General features: G+C 38.5%; 1 protein-coding gene and 1 pseudogene across 1 annotated transcript in view; one reads left to right on the top strand and one right to left on the bottom strand.

Moving 5' to 3' along the window:
- The first annotated feature begins 7,698 nt into the window (after positions 1-7,698).
- Positions 7,699-8,371, top strand: LOC101403522 (mitochondrial calcium uniporter regulator 1 pseudogene; annotated as a pseudogene).
- A 5,543-nt stretch (positions 8,372-13,914) lies between these two features.
- The window catches only part of LPXN (leupaxin), a 35,009-nt gene continuing 24,109 nt past the window's right edge, over positions 13,915-24,814 (bottom strand). The window contains exons 8-9 of the mRNA XM_004437399.3: positions 16,207-16,355; positions 13,915-15,867 (exon numbers count right to left, since the gene is read on the bottom strand). Coding sequence (XP_004437456.1) covers positions 15,598-15,867; positions 16,207-16,355 — 419 coding nt within the window. The 3' untranslated portion in view covers positions 13,915-15,597. The remainder of the gene's footprint in view (positions 15,868-16,206; positions 16,356-24,814) is intronic.

Below are 24,814 nucleotides of genomic sequence, written 5' to 3'. Positions count from 1 at the left end.
ATATATTAGCTTAGACTTGCAGTATGAAAAACATTCAGAAGTAACAGAGATTGGGGACAGGCAGGCCTGGAGAAAGGCTTGTGTTCTAATTCTAGTGCTCTGTGGCTCTCTCCTATTGTTTTTCCTTACTCTGAGGTTTTTAGGGGCTTTTCCTGTCCCTTGAAGTAGATTGGGTGAGAACAGGCTCAGCCAAGGGAAGAGAGAAAAGGTGCGGACGGAGAAAGGAGAGAGAGAAACAAGGGCCTAGAAGGAGAAAATTGCTTCAGCTCTGCTTGACTTTGGCTCACCTTGGAAAGCAACTACAGTGATCACATTGGTAAGGAGCCTTTTTTATACCACAAAAAGAAGGGGGCAGCCCAGCCTGTCCTGTTTGGATCACCATCACACACATGCGTTGTGGTTGGTATCACAAGAACTGGCTCAACCAGCTTGTGAAACACTATTAGACAGGAACCACGATGATACTCCACATTTCCAATTTTTCACCTTTATAAATAGTGCTCCAGTGAATAATACCCTTGTAGGTGTCTTCTCAAGTTTCTTTTTTTCTTTAGGATAAATCCCTGGATTTTTTCACTTTTTCACTTATTGCTAGATTTCCAATCAGGAATGTACCAATTAACTTCCCAACCAGCAGCACTTCCCATTACATTTATCCAGTTCTTTTCATTTTTCTTTCTTTTGACTTTTGGCAAGTGTGTGTACTCTCTAATTTAGCAGACAGAGTATTCTGTAATCTATAGTAGGCAGTTTCCTGATCTTACATATTAGGAAACTGAGGTATGTGGTGCCCCTCAAGGTCACACAAATACTTAATTGCAAAATCTATACAATACTCCAGAGCGGGATTTCTCAAACTCAGCATTATTGATATTATGGGCTGGACAGTTCTTTGCCGTGGGGGTGAGGAGGCTGTCCTATGCATTGTAGGATGTTTAGCGGTATCCCTGGCCTCTACCCACTGGATGCCAGTAACACACCCCCTTCCCCAGTTGTGACACCAACAATGCCTCCAGACATTGCAAATGCCTCAAACATCCCTGGGAGTGGGGGACAACATTGCCCCCAGTTGGAGACCATTGTTTTGGAGTTCATAAAACTCTACTGCATTCACGTCTTCATTTAATCACAACAATTCAATGAGTTAGATATATTATATAATATATATTAGAACATACATATATATGTTATATACCTATATTCGTGTATAGATATATACATGAAGAAACTGAAACTTGGTGAGATAAAGTGGCTGATTCAAGGTCTAGAGCTCCAGCCAAATATTGCTGCTCATTGCTGGTGGGGAGTCCAGGAAGAAAAAACTGCTTGCCAAGTGCTGTGGCCCTTTGACTAAAGAGATGTGCACCCTCCTATCTCAAACCAACCTCTTCCCCAACACAAGGTAGGATGAACAACCTGGAAAAACTCCAAGAATGAAAGGCAGCTGATTTCGTGTGGATTCTGAATTCTTTTCCAAAACACCTTCTCAAATGCTTGTTTGATCAATTTCCTTGGTTAATACTGACCACCTGATTATAGTCTTCTAAGCTGTAGGTCTGATTTCTAACAGTCGTCACACACTCCTATATTGAATTACCCCAGACTGCCATCTTCATACATTAGCAAACAACATTCAAGGCACTTTCTACGTTTTCCTGATGGACAACACTTTCCATTATGCATTGCAGTCACTGTTAATGAATGTGCCTGGATCCAGAACAGCAAAGAGAAATCTGGAGTCAGTGCAGAGAGAGGAAGGGCTTCTTTTGCCCGGCACCACCCTTGAAGGGTTGCAAGGCCTGAATCCAAATCCTGCTGCTGCTGCTGCTGTGTTGCCTCCCACCCAAGTCTTGCAATGACCAAGCTTTTCTACATGGGCCTAAAATAAATATCAGAAGGAGCCTTGAAAGAATAAAGACACTTTTTAAATATTTAAAGATAGTATGTGGAAGACTGCTTTATTTAATATTTCACAAATGAGAAAGTGTGTTGAAAACTGCAAAACATTAAAATATTAGGGATTATTATTGTTCTAAAGAGAGAAAGAGGAGTCTAAACCACCAAGATTGTCTGGAAATAAAAGTTGCATCAAAATTGTTTCTAAAGGGATTTGAACAATCACCGCCAGCCATCACATCCTATTTGGAGAGTTCCAAAGTAGACTTTCAACAGACAACTATTAAATTCCATGAAGAAAGAGACAAGATCTGTCACTGTTTTTTGTGAATCGTTACTCACCGCCTAGACTAGTGCCAGGCACATAGTAGACTCTTAAATATTTGTTAAATACTTGAATTAATGGGCTAGAAGCTCAACAGTTGAGTTAGAATAATAGATTAATGCTTGCTAGCTGTGGCATTATAGGCAAGTCAATTTCCCTCTATCAATAGAAGATTAAGTAAGATAAAATATGGGAAAATCCAGCTACTGTGTGGTCTGTGGTGGGTGCTCAATACACACTAATTTATTTGTCTTGTTATTAAACTGTGGGTCAATCATATGAACTTGGTTCCTTGATTTTATTAACACCAGTTGGCAGCAGCATTCTATTTAGCAATGACTATGTCAGTGGCTGTTTAAGAAATGGTGACCTAAAATTACCTACGGGAGGCTCTCTCTGTCTCAATTTCTCATGAGATATGGCAGAGGACATTGGGGAAAAAAATGGAATTGAGTCACTTTTTATCCCTTTCTCCTAGACAAATCCATTATTTCTTCCCACAGTGTGAGGATTACCGCTTTAAAAAAGGGCATGGAAAACATACCTACTTCCTCCGGCATTATGAGATCTCCATTCAGAACTGCCTTCAACTACCAGACTTTTTGAAGTCTGAAAAAGAAAAGAAAAGCTGTTTAGTCTCTGAGGACCTCAGATTTCAAATACTAAAAGATTTCCTGAGGCTGTGTGGTAAAAGTGTAAAGGCAGTTCAGCTGCCATTGCTATTTGTTTCAGAGCCTGAGTGAGTCATACCAAACTGCGTGATGGGCTGGGATGGCCTGGCATCTATGTAGATTTGGGACTCTCTGCAGGGACGTTCCCTAAGGACCCTACCCCAATCCAGGGCTCAGCGACATGCAAACAAGCACTCAAAACACCACTTTTCTGAGGGAATGAAACATTATTCTGATATGGAAGAGCCTTAAAGGCCCGGGGGGTGGGGGGAGCAATTCTTCAAGCACAGGCTAAGATTATCTATGATCAAGTTCCATCAAAAGTGCCTTCAAAGGAGCTGGAGGGTCCAACCATCCTCACTTAGCCCACGGAAGACTTTCGGTGAGTATAGAGATTTGGCTCTTTTAAGACTAAATGGAGACAAATTTTAAAATGCCAAATACAGACGATAAACTTCATCAGAATCTCCACTTTGCCTAAACTCAGCTCTGACCAAAGAACCCCAAGTACTAAGAAGCTTTGTGGATCAAAACACTTTCAGGAATTTTTTTTCCAATCAACTTGGTTTTAAATGACCTTTAACTGGAGCTTACAGGAAGCAAAGGATTCTATTTCAACCCCTACTGAATTATCATATATTGGATGCGTCCTATGTTACAGGTTCTTGTTAAGTACTATGTGTCTGTTATTTCACTCGATGTTCACAGAACTCTATGAGAAACATATTATCTTTCCGGTTTTACAGATTTGAAAACTGCAGAATATACCTCACTCCCAGATCTTGGTTTCTAATAATATTCTCAAATAAAAGGAACAAGGGCTCCTTGGAGAAAAAACTGATTCTAGCACGAGAGCAAGAAATATACTAGACAAGCCTGGAACAACTTCTAGATCCAGACAATAAGGAGATGCTCAAATCTGTCTGACTCAAGGTCTCTATACTGTTACACTGTGCTCTACTGCTCCTTCTGGATGTAGAAGACAAGGGATGCTCTCAGAATCTAGAAAAGGGGCCTGTTTCTCATAGGGTTTCACAAATGAAACATAGAGTTCTAGTAAAGTCAGTTACAAAAGCAAAACTTGTTTACCTATTTTTCTTTCTTCCATGAAAAGATTTTCATGGAAAAATTTGCTGTTGGAATAGATTAAGATATATTTGATGAAAGAAGAAACGAGAAGGGGCCAAGTAGGTGGCAAGCTAGGTGATATGAGGCCCAGGATGTTTCTGCACCACTCTTGGAATTTTGTAGCATCTAATCTCCTGATCCATGCATCCAACTTCAAAGACTGGATTTCCTTTTCATCACTTTACGTGATCAACACAACAACCAAGGAAAAAGTAGAAAGGAGAAAAGGGAAAGAGGTGAAGAAAGAACAGGAAGGAGAGAAAAGAGGAAAAGAATAAGAAGAAAAACGGAAGGGGGGGAAGGAGAGATGAAACAAGCGAGAACCTCACCTGGAGGTTCAACATCCTCACAACTGACTCAATCTAGCCAAAACCTCTGGCTTGATCAAATAACATAGTACTTTCCTCTAACAGTGTTTAATATTCTAAAAAATTAAACAGCTTAAAATGAAGACTATTAACATGGTAAAGTGGGATGGTCCTGGTTTTGGTGAGTGAGAGATCTGAAATGTGCTGCTTACTGAATGGATAACTTAGATCAATTATTAATCTCTTTGAGCCTCATCAGTTCCTCACGGCACTGAATATGTCTTCTTTCTTTTCTCTCCCAAAGGCTCTTAATTCCTGGGAGAATACTTCCACTTTGACTTCTCTGGCTCCTTCACTGTTGGTCTCCTCACAAGATCAAATAGTGACTTTACCTTCAAATAGTTATACCTCGGGGTTTTAGAAAAATAAAAGGTAAGAAAAGGGCCAGTCCTGACTTTGGGGTTAGTTCAAAGCTAGATAGCAGTTTCTGTCCATCTTTGAGTTAATGCTGCCACCTTGCGGCCATTTCAAGCCTTTCCTGTGATGAGCCATTCCCGGTGGTGATGGCTGGGAAAAATGAGAGTTTGTTTTCCTCTGTGGCACTGACCAATAAGTTCATATAGGAAAGATGTTTTGGACTTACAAGAAGAATCAAGAAGCTACTAGTCTGTCTAAAAAGTTAATTTCATGCCCACATCAGATGTCGGCACTTTTTAAGATCTAAGAAATTACTAGGTGTTAAGGTACACAAGACACCATAGCCCAGAGGTGACAAGTATAGTCCCCAGAGCCAGATGCATAGGTTCAAATCCCAGCTCTATCCTCTAGTGCCTGGAAGGCTCCTACAAGTCACTTAGCCTCTCCATTCCTCTCTTTCTCCTGATGGGGTTGTTGTGAGAATTAATTAACAGGTGTAAAGTACTTAGAATACTAAGTACTGTACAAATATGTGTTATTTTGTAAATGTTTAATTTTATCAAGGAATAAATAGATTCATAGAGGTGAAGTGATATGCCTAAAGCCACTCAACTGATTAACAGAATAATTGAAACCCATGGCTCTAAGCTCCTGACATATTCCTATCTGTCAATTTCCCCAGAATTTCCTGAGCTTCCGTTCGTGCCTCAGCCTCTGCACTCACGTATCTGCATTCTCTACGGATGACATCATCTCCTTCACTAAAATTGGGGCCATCCAATGTTTACTCCACCTCAGCCTCTCCATTTAAATCCATTGCTTCCTCTTCTGTCTTCTTATCTCAGAACTTCCCTCTTCTTTTCCCAGGCTGCCCCCTCCATCTCTGCTGTTGACCCTATCTCTGCTTACTTGTGTGAGATCTTACTATGCAATTACTGCCTGTCTTTTATACCCTCCCTTGCTCACTCTTACCCCATTTATTCACAAACATGCTTAAGTACCCACCTCTTCCCCTAAACTCTCAAAAGGCTTTCTCCCACCCTAATATACCCTCGTGCTATACCAGTATCCTTCCTTTTACCATCAAAATTATCAATAGTAGTCTACATCACCTCCCATTCTGCCCTCAGTCCTCTGCACTCTAGCCTCAACTATTTCTATTCCCATTCTATTGAAACAATGTTCCTAAAGGTCACTCCAGAGCCAGGTTCACATATATGCATCCAGCACAGTCACACAGGATCCTGTGTTCAGAAAGTTTCTATACTTGGTTCCCTTATATTATATATATATATATATATAGTTCATGCCCTTACAGTGCTCTGAAGATACCATCTTCAAATTATTGACAATTTCATCTTTGAATCTGTGTTTTGTAAGTAAAATCTTGACAACGGGACATGCACAGGAAGCTTGGAACCTCAGCTCATGCATGGTCACACCTCCCACCACCTCCCATTCTCTCTTCAATCCATCGTGTTCAAAACCATGATGACTTGCTTGTTGCCTACAGGATAATGTGCAGCTTCTCCAGGCTGACATTTGAAGCAAACTAGCCCCAGTCAACCTTTCCAGTTTTATTTCTCTTTATACCACCAAGTATTCCACTTTCTACCCACACACACACTCAAAAGTGCCTAGCACGGTGTTTGACAGGTGGTAGATCCTAAATAAACGAGATCTTTTCTCCACCTATCACATCATGCATATTTTTGCCCTTTGCCTTACTTCATGCTTTTCCTCTGGGTTGGAATGCCCCGGTTTTATGTCTTTCTTTTATCTCTTTCACTTGGAGCTTAAATTAAAGCCAAATCCACTGTGAAGTTTTTCTCTGAGGTTATGAAAAATACATGTGTCCTATTAATAACACTTTTTCAAATTACCTTGCAGTATTTAGTTCTGTATATTATTTGTCTCCTTTTTTTCCTTTCCCAGAACCTAATACATTCACTTCTCCCAGCCCTACATCTCTATGTCTTTCACTACCCTGAGCTCTGTTGCCAGAGAAGAAACCATCCTATATGGACAAGCTCATATTAGGAATGAATGTGTGACTCTACCAAGACTGTCAGCTCCTTGAGGGCAGAGACTGTGTCTTACTCATCTTGGGCTTTCTCTTGGAACCAAAAGATAGTGCCTGCAGACAGTATGGGCCTACCAATTATGCAAATACCATCTGATTCTCTATTTAGTAAATTGGACTAGGCACAGAGATGTCACTTGAGGAGCTCACTTAAGGGAAATTTATTTGTCCTTAACTCACCAAACTAGCATTCAGATCACCAGATGTGATAGTTTAAAAAAAGCACTGTATGCTTCTCATTAGGAACAAAAATGGAAAATTATCTATTTGTAGGTTTGTAAACCCTGAGGGTTTATTTGTTAACGAAAAATAAAAAGGAACAGTTTAAATTGGTGCCTTGAAATATATCTGCCTCCCACCTTTGGAAAAGAAACCAGCATCCATCAGCTGTATTACAGCACATTTGCATATATAAACATAGAAGATGGACCATCTTTATTCCTAAGGATAACACTCTCCTATGGGCTCTTGCTTCCATCTCATCTGTCTCCTTTAGAACCCACTTGATCAAGTTACCATCTTAAATCTTCTTCATCTAAATCTTCATCTGAAGTCTCCAATATCTCCATCTCTATGACCTTCTTCCTCTCAGCACACAATCATTCAAAAAATACTTCTCAACTCTGATTGTCCTTAAAGCCACCCTTCTAATGCACCTCTTTTTTCCACAAAACATCTAAAAGAGATGTTTGTGTTCACTGAGTTAATGAACAAATGATCAAAAATCAAATGATACTGCACAAAGTAACAGAACTAGAAAGCAGTATAGCTGGCATGGAAACTCACGCTTTAAATCAAGACCCACATCATAAAGTCTTGCCCACCTTTCAACTGAAACTGAAATACATCAGTCCCAAATAACCATACACCCATGCCATAGTGTGTTTACTCAAAGAAAGTGGGTTTACTACTCAACAAGCAGAAATCATTGCATCTGCATTGGTCAAGATCATGGAGGCCAACATGAATATCGTCTACAAAGATATGGTCACCATGGTCACCATGCCGCAAGATATCACTCTTCAGCAAATAATATCTCAGATTGCTAATGTAAAAAAGGATATGTTTTGGACAAGAGTAAATTTTCATCCCTCAGAGCAGAAAACGAGAAAATAAACTTGAACCACAACAGTTAAAATAACAAGTGATGGATAAAGTGATCGATGTCCAAACAGATACAAAATTAGACTTCAATCTAGAAAAGAGCAGAGTAAAAGAATTATATTCTTTGACCAAAAGGAAGCTGCTGGAAATGAAGACAGAGATGGTGGCATTGCATACTCAACAAGATCAGACCCTCATCCAGACAGACAGGAAGGCAGACACTGAGGTTGCTGGCCTCAAAACCATGTTTGAGTCACACAGGCTTAATAATACTAAATATTTAGCAGTGTCTGTATTTACATGGCTAACAGTAGCTCTGGGATTTTATTGCCTGTGGATAGAAAAAAGTGTCTACTTAAAAAAAAAAAAAAAAAAGACCAAAATTTGCCTGTTGGTGAGTTTGGAATTAGCTAACAGAGTGACACCATCTAGCTGGTGATCAGAAAGCATGTGGAGTTTTATCTTTGCCACTGCATTCTTTTAAGTAATGTTATAGACTGAATTGTGTCCCCACGAAACTCATATGTTGAAGCTTTAATCCCCAGTGTGTCTGTTTTTGGAGATAGGGCCTTTAAAGAGGTAATTATGGTTAAATGAGGTCATAAGGGTGGGGCTCTAATCCAATAGGACTGGTGTCCTGAAAAGAAGAGAAAGAGACACTGGGGACGCACACGCACAGAAGTCCACATGAGGACACAGAGAAGGCAGCCATCTGCAAGCCAACGAGAGAGGCCTCAGGAGAAACCAAATATGTTGATATCTTAATCTTGCACTTCCAACCTCTAGAACTGTGAGAAAATAAATTTCTGTTGTTTCAGCCACCCAGTCTGTGGTATTTTGTTGTGGCAGCCCTAGCAAACTAATACAAATAATGATGATGACAAGGATTTGCCTGGGAATTTCCCTCGAATTATGGTCAGGCCATTCACAGGCAGTGAAAATCACGGCATTGGAAGGTTCCTAAACTTTTTTCCCATGGCTCTGCTTCCTTAACCTAGGTTAGCTGTTTCTTATCTATGGGAAGCAGCCAACTGGATGGATTTCCTGTGCCATGGAAATCATCCATTCTTGAGCATTACTTTGTCAATGTGTTGCTGCAAAGGAAGATTATGAGCTCAAACTCAAGCTCTTTTCCTAATCTTCCAGCATTTTCAATTCCATCAGCTTTCATCCTGAGCCTTAAAAAAGATTTCTAAAATCAGACAAAAACAACTAAAAGCCTGCGACAGTTTCACAGTCTCCATGGAAATGCTAGAGATGGAAGCTACGTTGACTTCTTCACGTATCTCTTGGTCTATTTTGTTAATGCCTTTTATGTATGGTTCTTGGCAGTTTACAAAGCCCTTTCTCACTTATTATCTTGGTTAATCCCCACACAGGAGGTATTATTACCCACATTTAGCACATTATGAAACTGAAGTTTGGAGAAGATAAGGTGGCTTAACCAAGGTTTACACAGTTTTTAAGTGGTAGAATCAACATTTGAACTTTGGTTTGTCTGGTGCCTAGGCTACTTTCTTGCCACTCTACCCAAAAACAACATAGACTTACAACAATGGATCACTTTCCTGCCCTAGTACCCTCACTTGCTGCTTGAAAATTCACTTCGTGGGCCATATTTCTGAGATGTGCTTTACATTGTTGATGTAGAGCATAAGAGAAAGTGTCCCATGCAAGGACTAAGCAAACTTTGGTTCTGGTTCTAGTGTTATCACTAAAATTGGGTGATCTTGGTCTATTCATGTAATTGATCCCATTTCCATAAGTAAAATGGAAATAATAATCCTTGCCCACTCTCATCCTCCCTCAATCCCCTCAACCATTACTACACTGGATGAAATGCATTAATCCTCCAAGAGCTGGGAGTATTTTAGAGCTTTGCAAACAAATGGCTTACCATACAGTCAAAGTATTGTGGTGATCAGTGATTTGAAGACCTTTCCAATGAATTTGTTCTGATATGCTTACCCCTTCATAACTTTCCCCAACAGATGCTGTAAGTCCTCTCCCCCCCACAACTGTTGACACTCACTGCTGGGTGCATGCTGATGCTTCCCAAAAGCACACTGATGCTTTCAAGCAACTGTGACTTAGACTAAGGGCTTTCTTTGGCCACAGGAGCATGTCCAGCTTGCATACAGGGCAAGTCAGAGGAGGTAGAGGTGGGATGGGGGGATTGGTTGACATCCATGTGTTCTATAACAAATCTCAAAGGTTCTCAAGCATGTTGATCTCCAACTTCCCACAGCAGTAACCTGTTCATCAATGCACATTGAATTGGCCTGCTTCCTTTGCTATCTCACTTCCGTACTCTCCTACCTGTACATCCAGAGATCCCCTCCTGAATAGACTATTGTGCACAAATCCTAGTCTCAGGGTCTACTTCTAGGACAATCCAAACTAAGAGACACTCCAGGATAAGCAGTTTGTATAAGGAGATTAACTGAGTGACAGACCCCACCCCCACCCCACCACTTCCTTTCTTTTCCTCACAGAGACTGTGTTCTGTGTCACACTCCTCATTTCCCATGTTTCCTCCTTTGCTAGAAGCTCTGGAAATCTCACTCTGCCCAACTCACACGTTTTCTTATATCTCTTATAACTTTCTACCCTTCTACTTTCCCTTCTTTCAAAATTTTCAGATCATTTTAGGAAAATTTCTCTCCTTCTAAGTTCCTCAGTTTATCTTTGAGCCTCCAATATTTCTTATCTCATGTCTGCAAATGCAAGAGTACCTGGAGAGTGAAAGTCATATTTTCCAAGTGTTATAGGACATAAAGAAAATCACCACTCTCAACCTCCAAAGCACTGAAAAGTAGCAACATGATCTCCTCCCAGAATCACTATAAATGTCTTCTTTCTCTTCCTCAAGCACTTGTAAACCCAATTTTCTTCAAGTACCAACTTTCATAATAAATGGAAATTCAATTCTTTTATAATTTTCTAATTTTTCTTTCTTTTTTGTTTGCAAGTAGGACATCAAGATTTTTTTAAACTATTTTTCACTACAAATGCATAGCATTACAGTAACATTAAAGATTTAATAGTTTTCTATGGAGGAGCACTAGACAATGCAGCATATATAACATGATTTCCAACATGTTTTTGAGTCTTAGAGGATGACAGCACTTCCCCTCCTTTCTGTCCCCTTAGTGAGATTGACATGCATGACTCAACTTTACTAACAAATTAGACAGGAACAAGAAGTTTGCTTTCTAAATATATGAACTATTCACAGAATGCCTCAGACTTAAATTACAAAGTGTTTCACTGTGCTCTAAAGTAAAAAGCATTGGGAAGTGATCAGATATTATTTTTGTCTACTTGTTTTTCATCGTGACATGCAATGTACATTCTGTGCCACGATTGAATTTATTTGTTCATTCATTTTTCATTCTTGCACAGTACTTTGTTTATAAAAGAGAGAATATATCTATTCGGATTGCTCAATTAATCGGTGACAGAATTCCAACTCATATCAGTTTAAGCAAAAAAGAGAATTTATTTGCTCACGTAACTTCCCAATCTGGGGTTAAGACGCTAATATGGTAGGATTGGGTGGCTCAAAAAAAAAGAAGACATGGCCTCTTCATGACTCAGCTCAACTGTCCTTTCTGTTGGCTTCTTTCTTAGGCCGGCTCCCCCTAAGTGATAATAAATATACTTCTCAGCAGCAATGTTTTTTTTATTATCCTCACAGCTAGAATCCCAACAAAATGAAAATAACTCTTTCCCAATAAATTCAGCAAAGGCCCTGGGGAGCAATCTGATTGGCTTTGCTCAGGTCACATGTCTACCCCCGATCCAGTCACCTTGATCCTGAAGAACAATGTACACTTATTGGTCAGGCCTGAGACTTGTGTCCATCCCAGCCGTTACAGGTAAAGTCAGCCCCACCTAAACACATGGACCCAAAGTGGAAGAGATGCGGTTCCTTGTGCAGAAACTAGACTGAAAAAAATAATGCTGAGAGAGAAATGAACTCCTGCTCTATTTCACATCCCCAGTTACATCCGGTCATGTTATTCAACATAGCATATCAAAGTCCAAAGGCATTGAAACCCAAAATCAAATTGTCTTACCTCCTCTGAGTTAAAGTTTCAAGGAAGTTGAGTCCTCTTTGATTTCTTTGTCTGTTCATTCTCAGCTACAGGAGTTGTTCCATCAGCACCTATGATCTCAGATATCTCTCACTGGAATTGGGGGTCGTTATCCCAGGCAAAAATGTTATTCCTAAAATACAGTATTCGTCGAGATTTTGTGATATCCAAAGTAGGAAGGGAAGACGGGTTGCTTTTACCAGAATGCCACTAAGTCTATGCAATTGTCCAGATTCCTTGGTCTGTGAACCGAAATGTAGTGAGGAGCTATCTTCCATAGGAAATTGATTTAGGCACTATGCATTTACCATAACCGGGGAGGAGGAACCTCTTACATAAACTCCTTTCTTACAGAATAGATTTGAGACATTGTTGCCTCCTGGCAAAGTTATAAATTTGCAACAAGCCCAATGCAAGCACCAGAACTTATCTGAGATTTCTTTCTTTCTCATCCAGTGGCTCCCAATAGATTTCCACTTCTCCTTTGAGCTCTGGGTACTCAGCACTTACCTGACAGCGAGTTTTATCTAGTAACACAGCCTCCACAGTATTTTGGAGGCAGGCAGTCGCTTTTTAAGTCCCATATTTTAGTGGCTGCCACCACTGCCCTTATTAAGGACCTACTCATGCCTAAGACACTTGCCTCTAAAGAAAGCTGTCCTTTTTCCTCACCTTAATTTCAGCTGGAGGCTCTCCCTTCTCAGATTCCCAGACTGAAGCTGCTTTGATGCTGGTTAATGCTGTGCCCCTAGGGGCCCAGGGAAGACAGTAGCTCTGCCACGTGTTCCTCATAACACCAACATTCCTGGTTTTCCTCTGCTTTAGAATTCTGTAAAGTTCTCAGACACGTTCCTTCCGGGCACTGGAAATACCTACTTGCTTACCTTCTGTATAACCTTGAAACTCAGAAACATTTTAATAGTACTTTCACTTTTGAACATATAGTCATATGAATTCGAGATTCATTACCCACGTCATCAGTACTCAGATTTGTTAAGTATTCACATCTCCTCCACAGACCCCTTTTGTTTCCAGGAACTCAGTCCTGCCCCTAACACTGGGAATGGTCCCGTTTGGTTTAAGCCAAGCTGCATACTCCATTCCCCCAGCAAAAATCACTGGTAGATATATGACCTAAGCTAGTCCAGTCAGGACGAATCTCAGGACTTGTGCTTGCAAACCTAGAGGAAAGCACTCTTTCTCCCTCTACTGGTCATGAAAAGGGGAGCATGGGTCTAGCAGCCATCCTACAACCCCAAGAGAAGTGCATGCTAGAATCTGTATGGAAAAATAATTGTTGTCTTTATCAAAATATAACCTCGGGGGACTCTATACTTATTCCAAAGAATAATCGGCCAAACTAATTGAGGGATTCCTCTTTGAGAATGTTCCCAGTCTACAGCAAATTCATATATACATATATACTCACTGGCAGAAGAGCCCTGTCCTTTAACAGTGGGTTTATTTCTTAAAAGCTAGAAGTTACTCATAACAAAGAATAAATAGATAGACAATCAGTTTGAGTAATAGTATTTCTGTTTATTTTAAGGAGAACTTTTTACTCATGAGTGGTTCCCTTGTTGCTAAAACACTGATCTTGACAGAAACATCTCTTTTTGAACAAATATAACCACTCACACTCATTTTGAGAAGAAAAACTCTTCACTTCTTAATTGCCCCTTAGTGAACTCTGGCTTTTCTCTAACATTTTAAAATATTTAGATTCTACTGAAATTTCAAAATAGCTAATCCTTAAACAAAAAAAAAATACTTGAACATTCTTTCTTAAGGGCTAAAACCCCAGTTTACTTTGTCATATTGCCAAGGCAACCATGAAGACTACCATATTAACACCTGCATGTGATATCATAGAGTGAGGACACTGAGAAGAGGATGTTTAGAAGTTGAACGCATATTTTGCTTAGTCTGGTACTCTCAGCCAACTGGACAGCACGTGAGGCCAGATGGCTCCCTGTCTGTGTGGCCTCCCACACGCAGTTGGAGTTCCTATTTTATAGAATTAACTGTGACCACTTCCTTTTAACTCTCAAAACCCCTTGATCATCCATTCCAACAAAGGAAATAAATACAATCAAGCTTGACAAGAATCATTTAATCTATCAGTTCTCCAAGAAGTTCTGTTCCCATTCCAATCAAAACACACCAAAGTCAGTCCTATTTTTAAAAATATCTCCAGTGAAGGAGTTTTCTTCAGTAATTTAGACTGTTTTTTTTTTATAACAAATAACCATACAATGATTTTTAAGACGATGGTAATAAAGATATAGTACTGATCTTATCAATACCTCTTTTGAGGAAGCATGACTCCTTCTGAAGCTTACTTGAGGTAAGACATGAGCAAGTCAGATTCTTTAATAATCTGATAAGTTTTTCTACAAATTTACTTACAATATCTTGCAGAGGAACAAATAAGTAAGTGGAGATTTTTCTTTGGGGCTTGGATTTCCTAATCCAAACTAGAAAATGATCAAATGATCTTTTATAGCATCTTTCTTCAGAGATGTTCTAAGAACAGCCATGAGACAATTGCAAAGTTGAGGAAGATGCATGTTTCATTTTTCTTAAATGGCTTTATTGAGATATAATTGATGTACAAGAAAACTGGACATATTTAATGTACATAATTTGATGAGTTTGAAGATATGCAAACATATGCAAATATGAACTTGCAAGTGCCTAGTGGAGATCCAGTTTTTCTCCTTACGTAAACTAAGTGAGAAAACAATTTTAACAAGCTTTGTCCTCTCTTAAAATGACTCAATCATCTAAGCACAAAAAATAAAATGAAAGGAATGTTATAGGTCCAAATGAAGAGAACAGTTAGTAAATAGGACTCCCTCCTTTTAATTACTTTTATTGAAAAAGTGCTTATTGTATGAAAGTAAACAAGAGACATGATACAAATTTAATTGCACATAGTGCCTAGCATATAACAGAGGAAGCAAAAGTTTATCTCCAAACATGACAGTGAGTTATTAGAACTGAAAGCCATTTTATTTATCAACAATGTCAGTATTTAAAGTTCTTCAGTTAAAATCTACTTCCTCTTGAAAAAGAGAAATACACTAAAGGGAGAAGCAAAGAACTTAAGAGTAAGATCATGATTCCTGACAGCAAAATAAAGTCAGCAGCAGTGATTATGGGAAAATTAGTCACAGGGAAATGTGGAAAGCTTGAAAAGGGACAATGATGAGAGCCAAAGGAGAGAAGATATGAGCAGGGTCATCGTAGGGGTAAAAATGGGGAAATCTGAGAAAACCAGGGATGGAATGAATGTGTGCATGTGGAAAATACATCTGCAGAGGCACTAGACAGCAAGACCCAGATCTAAATTCAAGTACCTGATTAAAAAAATGAGGCTATAAATCTAAAACTTAAGACTACAAGCCTAGTCATGTAACATCTAGAGGTTCCCTTATTTGCTCATCACCTTTACTTTCTCTATAAGCCTATTGAGCAGAAGGTCAGCAACGACAAATGTATTCTTTCCTCTCTTGGTTTACATTTTATAGGGGATCTGAAGAGGCTGTGGGTTCAGCTGCAATTACAGTGGGAAGAGCTTATTGAAGCAGGGTAGACAATAGGTCTTGTCATTCTGTTCCCTGAAGATGCCTTTTGACAACTGCGCCAGACAGAAAGCACACACAAAGTGCTCAGGATGGAACTTGTGGCCCATGGCACTGATGCAGCGGCCAGTGATGGGCTGCCCACATCCATGGCAGAGGGTTCCTCGGCGGTGATGGTAATGGAGCTCACAGAAGGGACGTCCATCCAGTTCAAAGAAGGATCCAGTAGAAAAGCTGCTGAAGCAGTCCTGGAGGGGGCAGAGAGCAGAGAAAGGAAAGGAATGCAGCTGTCAAGAAGTAAGTTGTCAGCAAAGTAAAACTTTCAGCCTTGGAATTCCCGCCAGTTACCTGCCAGTTGCAGGAATTCAGTCAGGTCCTAGACAAATGGAGGCTAGAATATCGCCCACTTGCAAAACAGACAAGCAAATGCCCACAACGGATGCTGTGTTTTGTGTCTCCTTTAGGAAGCCCACATCAATTCTTCATCCCAAGCTATGAACCCTCTTACCAGTTGCAGCTTTGCCTCTCAGAGAGGAGAACACCTGACTTTCCCTATATCCAAAAGATAAGTGAGTAAGAATACAGACCCCACAAACAAAACACTCTGGATGCCAGACGGTGTCCATGGCTGAAAGGTAGTTTTCCAACACTGGGCGGTTGCAGCCACCACACTTGGGTGAGAACATGGCTAAGAAATCCTTTCGGCAATATGGCTTCTTGTCCTTCTCATGAAAGCCTGGAGAGATAAAAATCAAGGATTCACTGTTGCAGTTTGAGACTTTAAACCAAGTTGGAGGCTGAGAAGAAGCCAATAACTTAAACTCTTCAAACCTCAGTGTCCTCGTATTCAAATAGATACCTAACCCAAAGAGTTGTTATAAAAAATACATGAGATAATGCAGGTGAAGTGTTTTAGCATTGTGCCTGGTTCATAGTAAGCATTTAATAAGTGTTAAGGTCTATTCCTCCTTGATGCCTCTGTACTAGGTATTCCCTCAGCTTGCACAGTTCTGCCCCAGGCCTCAATATGGCTAGCATCATCTTGTGATTCAGAAATCAGCTCAAATATCATCTTATCAGAGAGGCTTCTGTTCAGCCCATATCTATCACTTTATTTTTTTAATTGTCTTTATAGCATTTACCATTAACTGAAATCATCTTTGTGGTCGGTCTTCCCTCATTGGAACATTAACTTTGAGAGAAACTAGATATTGTTGGTCTTGTCACATTATATCTCTAGTATCTAAAACAGCACCTGAAAAACAGTGCCTAATACTTAGAAATAAAATACTATTCAATAATAACTCCCAAATGGATGCAAGATATAAATGTAATAATTCAAACCATACAAATACTTGAATTAAAAATGGATGGATTCCTCTTTAATCTGGAAATAAGAAAACTCTCATTAAAATGGCTCAAATTTCAAAAGTAAGTTAAAGATTAATAAATTTAGCTACATTAAAAATACATGAAAATGACTTATGCATGACCATAAAACACCATAAGCAAAGCCAAGACAAAGGAGAAACTGACGAAAATAATTGCTAATTATATCTCAGAAATTACAGCAAATGCAAAGAGCTCTGAAATGTATATATGGTTTTAATTATTGTTTTATAAAATTAAAAAAATCAATCTCTAAAAAATTGAATCAAGTTGAAACAAATTAACTGTATATCAAGATGGTGATTTGACCAAAGAAAGGCAATAATTCACTGCAGTGCCTTTAAAACACAGTATTTTGACTGTATAGTCCCACTGGATGTATTCTAAAGACAAAAAGAGCAACAAAGAAATCTTAAACTGTTTTCAGTAATCTTATTATTTCCAAGGTTTATGTTGCTTTTTTGAAGTTATTATAGGTAGATTTATAATAAAACAAATAATTAATTATAGTAATGTAGTAATGCTTTTAGTAAGCACGATTTTCAGTGTAAAAAATAATACAAGCATAAAACAAAACAAGTAAAGAAAAAAGAACTGTAATCTTACACTTAAATTAGAAATATCAGTATGTGTTTGCTCAGGACCAATCTTCCCCTTTTGCTCAAGCAAAAAGACGAACATTGGCAACAGATGTTAGCTCAGGATCAATCTTCCTCACCAAAAAAAAAAAAAAAAAGACATATCAGTATGAACTCAGGATTTATTTTTCTTTTTTAAAAATATTGATTCTAAGCTCTAGCCACTGGAAAACCTAGAAGCAATGCTACCCCAGAAGCAATGGACAGTCCTAGTGCACAGAATGTGGTCTCTAAATACCATTTCCCACTGAAAGCAACGCAGTCTCCTTGGAGAAATGGATGACTCCAAGTATGAGGCAGGACTGACAAGACAAACTTGGTATATCTTGATGTGCCAAGGAGACAGAAAGATATCATAGATTATTGGAGTCATGTCAAAAGGATACAGTAACCAACTTGAGGAGACCACTATTTATATCAGATAAAATAATTTGAGCATAAAAATAAATTGCAATTGATCAAATCACATCAAGGATATATAACTCCATGAGTTCATAATGATATTTAAAAAATAAAAACTCATTAGTTTCCACCGGGTATTGGTAATGATCCTACTCATTACTCTTATAATTACTCTTATAAAGGGAAAGGGTCAAACATTTACTCCACCTTTCCTGTATGAGATGTATTTCAAGATAACCAAATAGTTGATGATGAAAAGCTACTTTTTATATAATCCCAGCTAATAAAACTAGAAACAATGATAGAAAATTCACCATTTTGCAACCTCAATCATTGGATCTAGGCCACGATCATCAATAGGGAAATTTAAAATGGAGGAATCAGGCTGACACTGCTTGAAACCAGTGGTAATCTTAGCATCAATAAAAGTGGGTCAACAGTCATTAAATACCTCCTGATATGATTCAATAATAGTACAGCATCCACTGTCTGTAACCTATTCTTGCCCCTCCCCCCCAAAAATCGTACCTAAATCTAATCAAGTCTCTAGGTCTAAACTAATACTTTACAGAAAACACAGAAGAAGTGGAGGATAAAGCATATCAGTTAAACAACACATGAGGAAAGCAGCCAGTCAAATCAAGAATATGTGACATTTTATAGGACATGGGTTCCAATTTCTTAACAAATCAATAGTATGAAAAAGTGGGGGAGAAAGGATGGTTAAAGAATTTTAAAATTTTGAGAGAACAAACAGTCAAATGCAATGCATAGACCTTGCTTGGATCCTGATTCAAATGAACCAAGTAAATGGCATTTTTGAGAAATTTGAGAAATTTGCATATGGGTGTTAAATGATAACAAGCAATCTCTAATTTCATCAATTGTGAAGGTAGTTATGTTTTATTAAAAAAAGTCCTTATTGGTTAAAGATGATGCATGCTGAAGTATTTAATGGTCAGATGACAGGATTTCTGGGATTTGCTTTTAAATACTCCAGCAAGAAAAAAGAGTGGATGGGTGAGTGGGAGTTAGAGGAAATTAGTCTGGCAAAATGTTGATACTTATTGAAGCTAGCTAGGTAAGGAAGCACTTTTGGGTTTAAAACTTTCCATATTAAAAAGTTTAAAAATCAATTTGTTGAAACGTAAGTGCTTTCTCTTTAATACATGAAATTTTCACTGTAGGCACACATTAGAAAACCTCTGGCTTGAGTATTACAAATCTTATGTCCAGATAATGGAGGATGAGAAACCTATGGTGATTACTTTTTATTGTTGTTGTTGTTGAGGAAGATTGGCCATGAGCTAACATCTGTGCCCATCTTCCTCTATTTTGTATATGGGACACCACTACAGCACGGCTTGATGAGCAGCGTGTGGGTCCCCACCTGGGATCCGAACCTGCGAACCCTGGGCCGCTGAAGTGGAGCATGTGAACTTAACCACTACACCACCGGGCCGGCCCCGGTGATTACTTTTTTAAACCCTTTAAACCCTTACTTTATGAAGTAAGTCTGCTTCATAAATAGATAACTAGCCCAAGAAGAAATACTTTTAGTGGTAATATGTTTGACATTATAAGTAAGCCATTAAACTCAAAAGAAATCTATGAAGTTCTAATTTTTGCTAATTGGTATTTTAATTTCTAATTGTAGCTAAGTGTTGAAAACAACGTTAAATAAATATAGCCAACGCTGGAAAATATACAGAGTGATTTACATATTTATATATTCCTAGTGATAAAGTTAAATGTTATTATTCTTTTAGAAAGTCATTTGATAATGTGTATCAAGAACTGAAAAAAAAAAGACATATATATCTCAGTCCTGGGAATCGATCCATACAAATAATTCAAAAGAAGAAAAAGTTATGTTTAAAGATATGCATTGCAGCACTACTAAAACACCAGAAGTAATCTAACTATACTATTATGAACACATTTAGTTGTTTCTAATATTTGTAACTATAAATAATAATTCAAAGAACATCTTCAGGCATATAATCTTTTATAATTTGAGTATGACCCTAATGGAATAATTGATATTATTAAAATTATTATTATAAAATTATGAAACAACACAGAGAAATGTTTAAGTAAAAAAAAGGAATTTCAGGTATAACTTATGTATGCATAAATATTAATAAATGTAGCAAAACATTGGTAGGGAATTTTTTTATGTTGCATCAGATTAACAGAGTAGTAAGTTATAAGTGAAAATTTCTGCAAGGTCTTTTTATTGTCTTTACATTTAAAAAAGAAAAATATAATAAAGTAATTCATCTTCAAGTACTTATTCAAGTGATATGTTCCCTCTGCTTTGAAAATCACTTCCCCAAGATACCCAGATGGTTTGGGCCTTCACTTAACTCAGAGGTCTGTGTAAGACAACAACTGACTCAACTACTCTAGTTCAAATAGCACCCTATCACTCTCTCTCTCTCTCTCTCTCTCTCTCTCCCCTAACATATAGAGTAAGTTAGTTACTTAGTTGGCTAGTTTGAGTACTGTCTATCTTTCTCACTAGAATATATGCACTATGAGGGCAGGAACTTTGCTTTTTATCATTGTACCCCTAGTACCTAGAATAGTACCTGACACATACATAGTATTTGCTCAACAAATATTTACTGAATGAGCAGACATGTAAATAATATTACAATAGCAAAACTGAGACTATCAGCTCCAGAATATGTTGTAGTTTAAAGCCTCTCTCCAGGATTAACTAGAACACATATGAACAAGTGAACTTTTCTGTAAAGAACTCTCCTTGACATTTACTTGGAAAGTCTAGCTAAGATGAAGATGACTATTAGCAATCCCGTTTATGCATCATCTCCTTTGCACTGGTTCCAACTGAGGGTTCTAGCTACAGTCCTAAATTGAAATTAGATTCTTTACAGCAACCCTCCTGTTTTACAAATAAAAAAAGGAAAGCTAAGAGAAATTACATATAACCAACTAGTCAGGGGAGGAGCTGAGATTCAAATCTAAGCCTACCTTCAAAGCCTGACTTGGATGTCATACCCCTAAATTAAATGTATCCTGCCCTGGACCTCTTTGTGGGAAATGAACTCAGTATCAGCTGAGCCCAAATATCATAATCCAATAATTTTAAAATGAGAGCTCTACCTGTGCACCACTAAAATAGCATGTAAGCCAAGCATGCAGAGTGGATTGGAAAGTAGCCCACCAAGAACATTATTTCTAGAAACCCCCTTTGATAGTAGCAGCCAGATTAAAAAAAAGCAATAGGAACAGCCAGAGGTTGAGACCCAAATCACGTAGCCATAGTTTTTCTATTATCTCCGGTCACTTTTTGATATGCTTTGCCTTGTTCAACTATGCTGTCTTTGAAAAGGAGACGATTTAACAGACTTCTGAGGCGTATAGGTCTAAGAATCTAAACTAAGAATTTATAAGCTGTCCTGTATTCTTCTTCTACACCCCTGAGACACAGAAGAGCTCATTTTTTTCACTCTATCAAAGAATGTCTAGAGTCTGACCAAGTGCAACTGAATACAGGAAGGCCTACTATTTAAGAAAAATAAAGCAACTCCCACAAACCATCTTTCTTGCTTTTGAACGGCGCAGTATTTCTCAAACTTTAGCATGCATCCATCATCTGGAGAGCCTATCAATATGCAGATTGCTGGGCCCTATCCTCAGAGTTTCTGATTCAGTAGATCTGGGATGGGGCCCAAGAATTTGCATTTCTGACAAGTTCCCATGTGATGCTGATGCTTTATAAAGTAAATGAGACAAAAGTGAACTTGCCTATAAGTTGATGTTACTTGAGAAAATTATAAGACATGCCAACTGACCTAGGAATGACCCTCATCTAGGCATTTGCAGGGTAGCTGATCTCAAGAATGAGACAGCAGGGAAGTAACAGCCTCTGTTTCAACTCAGGTGAGTCCCGGGAGAGAAATTAAAAGCAATCAGCTGAACTTGCTGTGATACCCCTGCATTTAGTAATCCAACAAATTGAGAAAGTTTCAGCACTTACTTCCCTGGAGGCTCTCTCTGGGGCCAATTACCTCTGGAGGATGGATGAGAAACACTAACAATTAAAAGTGTCACAGAGAGAGGGAGGCATTTACCCTCTGGTGAGGCTCTTAACCACAGGGGGAATTAGGGAGAACCTGCATGGCCTGGATAATGAACAATTAAAAAGAAAGACGTAGGCACTGAGGACCTGGTCCCTGTGGGAGGATGCTAAGGCCTGATGTGCTTAGAAACTTGAGCCTTAAAGAAGAATTCTCTGAACTGAAACAAAAATGCAGATGAATTTATTTTCCCAGGAGGCTCAGCAGTTAAGCTGTCATTATAGAAACTGTGTGTGTGACTACGTGACATAGGGTAAGGCAGGATGCCACCTAATTAATGGACTAACCATACAGTAGGAGACTCATTTATAGAAAGCAAAGGATAAAAGCAAAAATACAACTTAAGAGGAACTTCTAATTAATAAATGGCCTTTTTTGTCAGTTGTCTCAATCAACATGTCTTAGGTGTGACTTCTATTTATGTAAAGTCATAAATGACCCAATCAGCCTTGTCTATTTTGAAGGGGCCCAAGTCAAGAACAATGAAAACTAGGTACCTTCATGGTGCTTTCTGGTCATCCTATGGATAAGATCATTTTTCTTTTGTATCTAATTTATGTCTTTTCTTGAAATATGTCTATGTCTTGTTGTTCTGTTCTCAGGGAACTTCCACATGATAATGATCCATGGGCAGTGTTCACTTGCCAACTGTTCTACTCAACTAAGCCTCAGGCTTCTATGGATACCAATACAATATAAACTTACCGTGACACATTTTAATATGCTTTAGATTAAATCTCAAAGAAAAATTCTGTTTAACTAAAGTGCAATCTAGAAATGAAAGACCTAATGAGTTGTGAAAAGCATTGAACGAGCTTCAGCGAACAAGCAAATTATTACAAAGCACATTGCTATTGGAGTCTATCAGTGCTACTTGATCTGGGTCTATCTTCAAATAAAGTATATCATGTTGGTGCCAAGAAAATAAAAAGATCCAACAGCAGAAGAGGAACTGAGTCTCCATCAAGGGGCAGTTATGATGTTGTAGCAAAAACATGGAACTTGCAGAAATGAGACCTGAGTTTAAATTCCAACTCTTTGATTTTCTAGTTGTATAACTTTAAGAAAATCACTCTGCCTCTGAGGTTCAGTGTTTTCATCTGTCATTAGGTAAGATGTGAAATAAAATGACTCTCACAAGATTGCAGTGGGGATTAAATGAATAATAATTAGGAATATACACAATAACATGCCTGATATTTAGGAGAGTCTCCATGTTGGTGAGGGACACGACACATGGAATTATCTTCACTCCCTCTTGAAACATTGCTAACATGATAAAGAATTATTTAAAATAAAAAGACACACAAGGAAAAAGAGAAAAGGGAAAGTGATGCCACAGAAGAGATATCAATAAAATTTTCCAAAATTTAAAGTAGGTATAAGAGTGATAACTAGCTTGGCAAAAACAAGAAAACTGAAACCCACATCTCTACAGAGGGGAGGTGCCAATAAAACTCAAGCCATCTGGAGCTCCTAACATCAGAGGGGCTCAGGACCTGAATGCATAAAATAGTCATCAGGGCTGGAAACAGGATTGGTTGCAAGTCTGAAGAGCTGTTAGAAGATCAGATCCCCCACTCCACCATAAGATGCAGTGATTAATTCTGGAAATGTCAAATCAGAGAGTCTCAATGATCAGGGATACTAGGCACCATGAGGAAAGAAGTCAAGTTTTCTACTGAAAAATGAGACTTAAATAACAGTTGACATAATGAATGGTGAAAACTCCATCTTCCAATCTCTTTTTAAAATTTTCATAATGGTGGCAGAGAAAATATCTCTTTGGTAGAATTGATTCAAGATAACTAAATATTAATATCCAGGGGTCCTCCAGCAAAATGGCCTGAGCATCCTACCTAAGTACCATACAGTTGGGTCAACCACTCAACAAGTTCTGCCTATATCCACAGAGCTTCCAATTAGCATTTTAGCATCTTATTATTAAATAGTAAATGGGCAACCAAAGATCAGCAGCATTTGGCAAAGACTAACATAACAAGATGTAAGGCATCAAGATGGAATAGATATCAAATACCAAATTGAGCTGCAAGACATCCCTCAAAACAAATAGCCATGAACTGTTTGCACAGTTCTTGAACTCCTCACTTACACTGAGGATATAAAACAGATGAAGAGAAAGGGAAATTGAGAGAAGGATTTCTTTGGAGAAAACTGTGCTATCGGTGTTTGACCACCACCTCCGAAAGGGATGAGGTATGATTCCTGCTAACCTCAAGTCAAGAAAGGGATTTCAATGGGACCACTCAGACAGCTGGATATGTGTCCCCCGTCATTAGTGGGATATGGTTGATGGTATTTGACTCATCTCTGGAAAAAGTCCATAGGAGATGGAGTCCACTAGAGATGCACCTGAAAATTAACTGCGATCCCATTGACTGCAAGAGAAAGGTGCAAGTTTCCCATGGTCCGTATATGAAAACGTGAGTGAAAAAGATGATCTGGAACCATTATAATCATTTCTAAGAGATCACCAGAAGGAATAATGTAAACCCTACACAAAAGAATCTGTGTGGAATGGATCCTCAAAGAAATGTGCCAAGGGGAGAATAGCCAGCCAAGACATGTGAAGCGCAATCAAGAGTTTGCAATCGGACCTATATTGAATCCATAAAAGCATCCAAGAAAAAAAAAAA

The sequence above is a fragment of the Ceratotherium simum genome, chromosome 34 (genome assembly GCF_057802395.1).
Source record: "Ceratotherium simum simum isolate JZ-2026a chromosome 34, ASM5780239v1, whole genome shotgun sequence".
NCBI lineage: Eukaryota > Metazoa > Chordata > Mammalia > Perissodactyla > Rhinocerotidae > Ceratotherium > Ceratotherium simum.
Note: the sequence above shows the minus strand (reverse complement) of the source record. Positions and strands in the feature narration are given on the sequence as shown.